The 9049-nt window shown below is 35.5% G+C and overlaps 1 protein-coding gene across 1 annotated transcript in view; it reads right to left on the bottom strand.

The window, feature by feature from the left end:
* The window catches only part of LOC111089693 (liprin-alpha-2-like), a 16766-nt gene extending 9911 nt beyond the window's left edge, over positions 1-6855 (bottom strand). Inside the window, exon 1 of the mRNA XM_022402627.1 lies at positions 5579-6855. Coding sequence (XP_022258335.1) covers positions 5579-5809 — 231 coding nt within the window. The 5' untranslated portion in view covers positions 5810-6855. The remainder of the gene's footprint in view (positions 1-5578) is intronic.
* Positions 6856-9049: the final 2194 nt, after the last annotated feature.

The following is a 9049-nucleotide window of genomic DNA, read 5'->3' as shown; positions in this document are numbered from 1 at the left end:
TAATAATAATAATAAAGTACAATAATATAAAGTATAAACCCTCTACACTGTATATTAGTACTGTCTTGCCTCGGCACTGTATTTAACAATCCTGTTTCCCTCTACACTGTACATGTTATTCCTGTCTTGACTTTACACAACACATTAGTACTGTTTTGCTTCGACAAATAATATTACAATCCTCTATTGTTCTACACAGTATACTACAGTCTTCTCTTGCTCTACACAGTATACTACAGTCCTGTCTTATATCTACACTATATATTAGTAATGTCTTACCTCTACACTGTATATTTCACTCTTGTCTTCTCTTTACACTGTATATTACACTCCTCTCTTGCCTTTACACTGCATATTAGCACTGTCTTTACAGTGTATACTACAGTCCTGTCTTCCTTTTACACTGTATAATACAGTCATGTTTTGCCTCTACACTGTATAATAGTCATGTCTTGCCTCTACACTATATATTAATAACGTCGTGTCTCTACACTGTATATTACAGTCCTATATTGTCTCTACATTGTATATTACATGTCCTGTCTTACCTCTACACTGTATAATATACTAGACTGTATATTAGTACTGTCTTGTCTATACATTGTATATTAACGTCCTGTCTCTCCTGTATAAGGTATATTACACTACTATTTTGTCCCTACACTGTATCTTACTGTCCTGTCTTGCCTCACCAATCTATATTCGAACTGTCTCTCGACTACACAGTATGTTACTATCCTGTCTTGTCCCTACACTGTATATTAGTACTGTCTTGTCTCTACACTGCCTATTACATTCATAACTTTCCTCTACAATGTGTATTAGTACTGTCTTCTCTCCACATTGTATATTACAGTCCTTTTTTCTCTCTACAATATAAATCACAGTCCTATCTTGTCTCTACACTCTATATTACAGTCTTGTGTGTGTCTCTATATATATACACTGTACATTGTATATACACTCTACGCTGTATATTAGCACTTTCTTTTCTCTACACTGTACATTACATTCCTCTATTCTTTCTTCACTATATTTAGTCCTGTCTTGTCTCTACACTATATATAATAGTCCGATCTTCCCTCTGCACTGTATATTAGTACTGCCTTTCCTCTACCCGATATTACTATCCTGTCTTCTCTCTACACTTAGTATTACAATCCTCTCTTCACTCTACACTGCATACAACTGTCCTGTCTCGCCTCTATAGTATATATTTGTACTGTTTTCCTCTACACTTTACATTACAATTATTTCTTGTCTCTAAACTGTATATTATTACTATCTCTCCTCTACATTGTATATTAAAGTCATATCTTGCATCTACACTACTATATATTAGTACTGTCTTGCCTCAACACTGTATATTACTGTCTTCTCTATTATCTACACTATATATTAGTACTGTCTTGTCTATACACTGTAGATACGAGTCCTATCTTCCCTTTACACTGTATATTACTGCCCTGTTATATATATATATATATATATATATATACATACTGTATATTAGTACTGTCTTATCTGTACTATGTATATTACACCCCTGTCTTGTCTCTACACGGTCTACTATAGCCCTATCTTGTCTATACATTGTAAATGACAGTCCTATCTTGTATTTACACTGTGTATTAGTACTGTCTTCCCCATGCATTGTATATTACGGTCCTGTCTTATTTGTATATTGTATATTAGTATTGCCTTGCCTTTACACTATATGTTACAGTCTAGTTTTGCTTTTACAGTGTATATGAACCTCTACACTGCATATTACAGTCCTGTCTTGCCTCTATTCTTTATATGGTAGACCTGTTCTTTTCTCTGCACGGCATATTACAATCCTTTCTTGACTCCACACTGTACATTACATTCCAGTCTTCTCTCTACACAGTATATTACAATCTAGTCTCATCTCTACACTGTATATTACAATCTAGTCTCATCTCTACACTGTATATTACAATCTAGTCTTCTCTCTACACTGTATATTACAATCTAGTCTCATCTCTACACTGTATATTACAATCTAGTCTTCTCTCTACACTGTATATTACAATCTAGTCTTCTCTCTACACTGTATATTACAATCTAGTCTTCTCTCTACACTGTATATTACAATCTAGTCTCATCTCTACGCTGTATATTACAATCTAGTCTTCTCTCTATACTGTATATTACAATCTAGTGTCATCTCTACACTGTATATTACAATCTAGTGTCATCTCTACACTGTATATTACAATCTAGTGTCATCTCTACACTGTATATTACAATCTAGTCTCATCTCTACACTGTATATTACAATCTAGTCTCATCTCTACACTGTATATTACAATCTAGTCTCATCTCTACACTCTATATTTGACTGTCTTGCCGCTATTTTTTATATGAGACCTTTCTTGTCTCTATATTGTATATTACAGTCCTGTCTTGCCTCTACATTTTATGTTAGAATCCTGTCATGTCTCTACACAGTATATTAGTACTATTTTTCCTCTACACTGTATATTACAGTGCTGTATTTCCTCTACAATGTGCACTTATATTATCTTTTCTCTACCCTGAATATCCCAGTCCTATATTGCCTTTACACTGTATATTACTGTCCTGCTTTGACTCTACACTGTGTATTAGTACTGACTCTCCTCTACGTTCTGTATTACAGTCCTGTCTTGCCTCTACTCTGTATATTAGTCCTGTCTTCCCTCTACACTGTGTACATGTGTTATCTTGTCTCTACCTTGAATATCCCAGTCCTATCTTACCATTACACTGTATATTACTGTCCTATGTTACTCTACACTGTATATTACAGACATGTCTTTGCTTTACACTCTATATTACAGTCCTGTCTTCCCTCTGCATTCTATATTACAGTCCTATCTTTTCTAAACACTGTCTTCTGTCTGCACTGTATATTACAATCCTGTCTTGTCTCTACATTGTATGTTACAGTCCTGTGTTGTTACCGCACTGTATTTTACATTCCTGTCTTTTCTCAACAATCTATATTAATGTTGTCGTTCTTCTGCATTGTATATTATAATCTTGTCTTCCCTCTACACTGTACATTACACTCCTGTCTTCCCTCCACAATTTATAATAGTGATGTATTTTCTGTATACTGTATATTACTGTCCTGTCTTGTGTCTACACTAAATATTAGTACTTTCTTGTCTATACAGTGTATATTTATACTGTCGTGCCTCTACACACTATATTTATTCTGTTTTGACTCTACACTTTACATTACATTCCTTTCTTTTCTCTACAATGTATATTACAATCTTGTCTTGTCTCTACACTGTATATTACAATCCTGTCTTGCCTGTACATTGTATATTATGATCTTGCTCTAAACTCTATACCACAGTACGCTCTTGCCTCTACACTGTATATTACAGTCATGTCTTGCCTCTACACTATATATCACAGTCCTGTCTTGTCTCTACAATGTATATTATATTTATTTCTTACCTATACACTGTATATTATGGTCTTGTTCCTACACTGTATATCACAGTCCTGGCTTGTCTTTGTAGTGTGTATTACAGTCCTGTTTTGCCGCTACACTCTATATTACGGTATTGTCTCTACACTGTATATTAAAGTCATGTCCAGCCTCTCCGCTGTATATTACAATCCTGTCTTGCCTCTACACTGTACATTACATTCCTGTCTTGCCTCTACACTATACATTACAGTCCTGTCTTGTTTCTACCCTGTATATTACAGTCCTGTCTTGCTACTTCTACACTGTATATTACAGTCTTGTCTTGTCTCTACACTGTATATTACAGTTCTGTCTGGTCTTACCTCTACAATGTATATTAGTACTGTTTTTTTTGTTGTTGTTGTCTACGGCCTCTCAAGTAGAATGTTTCAAGGGGGTTTAATTTGTGAAATCAAAAGCCAACGCACAATCAGCATGCAAATCATGTTAATGCTCCACAGGTCTGAGGGTATACCCGCAGAAAATATAGCTTAAACAATTGCATGGCTGTTCACATAAAATCTACAAACATCCAATGAAATGTCAACAAGTCATCATTATGTTGTAACACTGAATGTGGAGCTAGACTGTGCATGCGATAATTTCGAGCCACAAAATGCTAATGTTTCGTCAGAATAATATAGACTACGTAGAAAACGTTAAATACCATAAGCACCTGCGTTATAACTATATAAGCATAATTTATCACAAATAAAGGGGGTTCGGCCGAACCCCCTGCGTACGTGCGTGTTCTACACTGTATATTAGTACTGTCTTGCCTTTAAACTGTAGATTACAGTTCTGACTTGTTTGTTTGTTTGTTTTTGAATTTATGCACAAAGCTACACAATGGGCTATCTGTGCTCTGCCCACCACGGGTATCGAAACCCGGTTTCTAGCGCAGTAAGTCCACAGACATACTGCTGTGCCACTGGGGGGCCAGTTCTGACTTAATTATACTAAATACTTCTATTGATAAAGTCTATAGTGTCATATTAAAGCTGCCATCTTGTCATCGTTGCTTACTTCAGAATCAGTTGCGCCACTTTCGAAGCTTTTCTACGATAATATACTTTATATTATTGTACTTTATTATTATTATTATTGTATTATACTTTATACTATTGTACTTTATTATTATTATTATAAAGACAGGACTGTAATATACAGTGTAGAGCATGAAGTTTCGGTTGGGTGTAATGACAGGGATGTGGAGAGTAGCATCTACATGTAGTTTGGTTGGGTGTAATGATGGAGATGTGGACGGTAGGACCTATATGTAGTTTTGGTTGTGTGTAATGATTGAGATGTGTAGAGTAGAGCCTACGTGTAGTTTTTGTTAGGTGTACTAACGGGTTACAGTTCTCAAATGATTGAGAAGTTAGTGAAGTATTCAGATCAGTGTTAGTTACCCGTATATTCAGTTAATTTATCGGTTAGCCGAGAAACTGTACAAGTTTATTTGACCATTAGTCGTAGTACCATTATTGGGTAATTTTTATTTTGAATATGTAAACCTTACTTGTGAACTTGTGAACAAATAACGAAATTTGTTATCGTTAGGTGGCCTGGGTGTCGTATTATTTTCACCAATAACTTAAAAGAGTCCACCCAACAAAAAAAGAACTTCACGACAATATTAAAGGAGTATCAAGAATGATGCGATATTAAACTTAAAGCTAAAACAATGGAAGTACGAAGTAGCAGAGATCGTAAGTTTGGACAAACCTCAACAAGTGGTAATTTTAAGCACTCAGTTTGTAACTTTAGTCTTGATGAGTAATTATGATTTGTATTTAATTAAACTATTAAAAAAGTGTTCATGTTGTACCTGTGAATTGGTGTTTGGGAAGTAACAGTTTCAAGAAATTAACGTTCTCACCTGAACGTATACTAAAAAAATCTGCTATAAAATTTTATTTCTAAAAATAACTTTTATGAACCAAAACCTAGACTTCTTAGAGCTTTTACAAGTAATTTGTATATGATGTTTTCTGACTTTTAACTTTAAGAGCACTTAATTATTATTCAATTTATTTCGAAAAGAACAACAAAAACTCAAAGTCATGGATAATCACTGCTTACCTGAGGCAGATTGGCTTGTAACTGACGTTGTAGCGACCTTCTTTCTTTTTCAACTTGACCGAGTTCCGTCTGTGTATTCTGTAGTTTTTCCATAAGCTTGTCTCTCTCGTCAAGAAGATCAACCATGAGTTGCTCAAAGTTTGCTTCGTCTCCGCTAAGCTGACTTGTCTGTTGGTTAACATTGTCTTCTGATATTGTAGGCATCACGTCACACATCATCATATTCCACATTTTATAGAGCACAACACGCACAGAACTTCAGTATTTTGATGGCCCTGTTTTACGAAGCGTACGTAAAACTGTATTTATTCAGTGTTAACATGTTACGGCTCTTGTTCTGTAAATTGTAATCGAAAACACAGATACGGGCCTTATTAATATGTAATTGTATTTTCTGAATTTCAGGAACTGTACAATCCCCAAGTTAACGAGTTAAAGTAACGTTATTATTCAGGTTAAGCCTAGATAACCGCTACAATTTCACGGTATTCAATCTAATTTAGTCTGGAAATCACAAATTTTACACCATCAGACACGCTCACGAGTCTCGGACTATCAGTCTCACGTACCATGGCACCGATGTATTTCTCTTTTCGTCAACTAAATATAGTCTTATGAATTGAAGTTAATATCTATTTTACTTGAGAGTTCACACTGAAATTTAACATCTACGCACTTCCAAAGTACAACAAGTTAGTTTACTTATGCAAGTTTAATCTACGGAGTATTTGAAATAAAAGAATAAGGACTGCTACTAGTCCTATAGCACTACTGCTACTATTACTAGTACTACGTACCGTAGACTTGTTAGGCCTCACAAGTCTTTGCAGTCAGTGCTGCACGAGACTTTCACCGGTAGTTACACGCGGTGGTACATCCACACATGACGTCACCGTAATTCACGCTTTCATGCTCCTACCTACAGAGATCTTTTAAGAGTTAAATAGTAACTGTTTCGTCCTGCTGCTGCTATTTTGATGTAGAACAACACAAAGTTTATGTTAATACCCAAAGATATGTATAACTAGATTCAATAATCAATACAGTAAAATGTGCACACACGTTTGTAATTCGCTCAGGCGTTGGCGTTAGTTGAGACTCTCTAGTTAGAGAAATCGACTTTTTCTAATTCTTATCCCATAAACTTAAACATTATGGTCCCGAACAAATGTAAAACTAATCTTTCTGAGGTATCAGAAGGATTAGGCGGAAGCGTAGAGAAAACAGATGTGGACTAAGTTTCTTTAAAATCCATCCTAGTACTACACTCTCGCTTGGAAAGCGTGTCGCACGAAAGTGGAACGCACCGGTACTAGCCTCCATCGCAGTAGTTTCTGGGTAATTTTAATACTTTCGGAGCAGTAGAAAAATTTAAAATTTATACATTGAAACACATAATAATTCTTATCGTTAATCGTTTCACCGAGTTACTTTATCATTTAAATAACACGATTAACTTTACCGATGGGTGTAGTGAAACGGTAACGTCCATGTGGTAGAGATTATAATGTTGTCATCCCATAATGCACTTTAAAAACAAGGCGGGAGAAATCAATCTTGCTCTGATACGCCGGTATCCGAAATGGCCGATAATGTAACAATATGATAAAACAATATATTACAATCTTTATAAGTATTGATTAGGTTATTTCGCTGCAAAGCCACACGAGAGCTATCCGCGCTAGCCATCCTTAATTTAGCAGTGAAAGACTAGAGAGAAAGCAGCTAGTCATCATCACCCACCGCCAACGTTGGGGCTACTCTTTTACCAATGAATAGTGAGATTGATCGAAACTTTATAACGCCCTTACGGCTGAAAGGGCGAACGTGTATGGTGGGATGGGGATTCGAACCCGCCTCTATAAGTAAGATCGTAAGAAAAGTATATTAGATTAGCTATATTCTCTACCCAGTAGTTCTTTTTTTTTAACCCTACTCTAAGTAGATAACTTGCTCTGATCAGAAGTTAATATTAATTATTTAAAATTATCATTTTCTCGTAAATATCGAATAAACTGAAAACAATGTTTATGTTTATGGAAATAATAAACAATTTTTCACATTACTCTTATTTACGCTTTCTTATTTTGTTAAAAAACGAACACCAAAATAAAGTCAACTAACTATTATCAGGGCTGGATTTAAAAAAAAAAATCTTTATTGTATTTAAAAACAAACTTTCAAATATAAGAAATAAATATATAAATCGAATATCGCAATATTCATAGATAATGTTAACAAAATATTTGTAGAGGTCCTCTTTTGTTTTGGGGTGGAGAGGGGGGGAGGGCTGATGCAGATGTTGCATTTACCTCATGGTTTATCCGGCACTGGCTATTATGAAGGTTACCCGATCTATGAAAAAAAAAAAATGAGGTTCGTGAATTTAGTGAATGGAAGGAAAAGACAAGACACGATGTTGAAGTTTTAGTAGCATGAGACACTATTTTTCTGAAGAAAATCGAATGTTGCCCGATCGCTAGGGTGGGGTATTGCATTGTGATAAATAAAAATTAAAGGATTAAAAGTTAAATAACTATAATACATACATTCAGCATTTAAAATAAACTTTTCCTAGAGCTTAAATAAAGTTAGCTCAGAATATTACCGCCCTGTTTTGCCTCTACGCTGTATATTACAGTCCTGTCTTGTCCCTTCATTCTATGTTACACTCTTGTCTTGCCACTAAAATGTATATTAGTACTGTCTTAGATCTACACTGTATATTACAGTCTTCTTTTATCTCTACAATGTATATTCAAGTATTGTCTTGTCGTGTCTCTACACTGTATATTAGTACAGTCTTCCCCGTATATTGTAATAACAGTACTATCTTGCTTCTACACTGTATAAGTACTGTCTTGCCTTTACAATATATATTACAGTCCAGTCTTGCCTTCGCAATGTATATTGAGCATCAACACTGCCTGTCTTAGCTCTCTACTATATAGGACAGTCCAGTTTTGTCTCTTCACTGTATCTTAGACTGTTTTGTTAGGTCCTACTGTCCACATCCACATCATTACACCCAACCGAAACTACATATAGGTCCTACTGTCCACATCCATGTCATTACACCCAACCGAAACTACATATAAATCCTACTGTCCACATCCACATCATTACACCCAACCGGAACTACATACCTACTGTCCACATCCACATCATTACACCCAACCGAAACTACATATAGGTCCTACTGTCCACATCCACATCATTACACCCAACCGAAACTACATATAGGTCCTACTGTCCACATCGACATCATTACACCCAACCGAAACTATATATAGGTCCTATTGCCCACATCCACATCATTACACCCAACCGAAACTACATATAGGTCCTACTGTCCACATCCACATCATTACACCCAACCGAAACTACATATAGGTCCTACTGTCCACATCATTACACCCAACCGAAACTACATATAGGTCCTACTGTCCACATCGACATCATTACACCCAA

Source organism: Limulus polyphemus, unplaced genomic scaffold (genome assembly GCF_000517525.1).
Source record: "Limulus polyphemus unplaced genomic scaffold, Limulus_polyphemus-2.1.2 Scaffold7054, whole genome shotgun sequence".
NCBI classification, from domain to species: Eukaryota; Metazoa; Arthropoda; class Merostomata; order Xiphosura; family Limulidae; genus Limulus; species Limulus polyphemus.
Note: the sequence above shows the minus strand (reverse complement) of the source record. Positions and strands in the feature narration are given on the sequence as shown.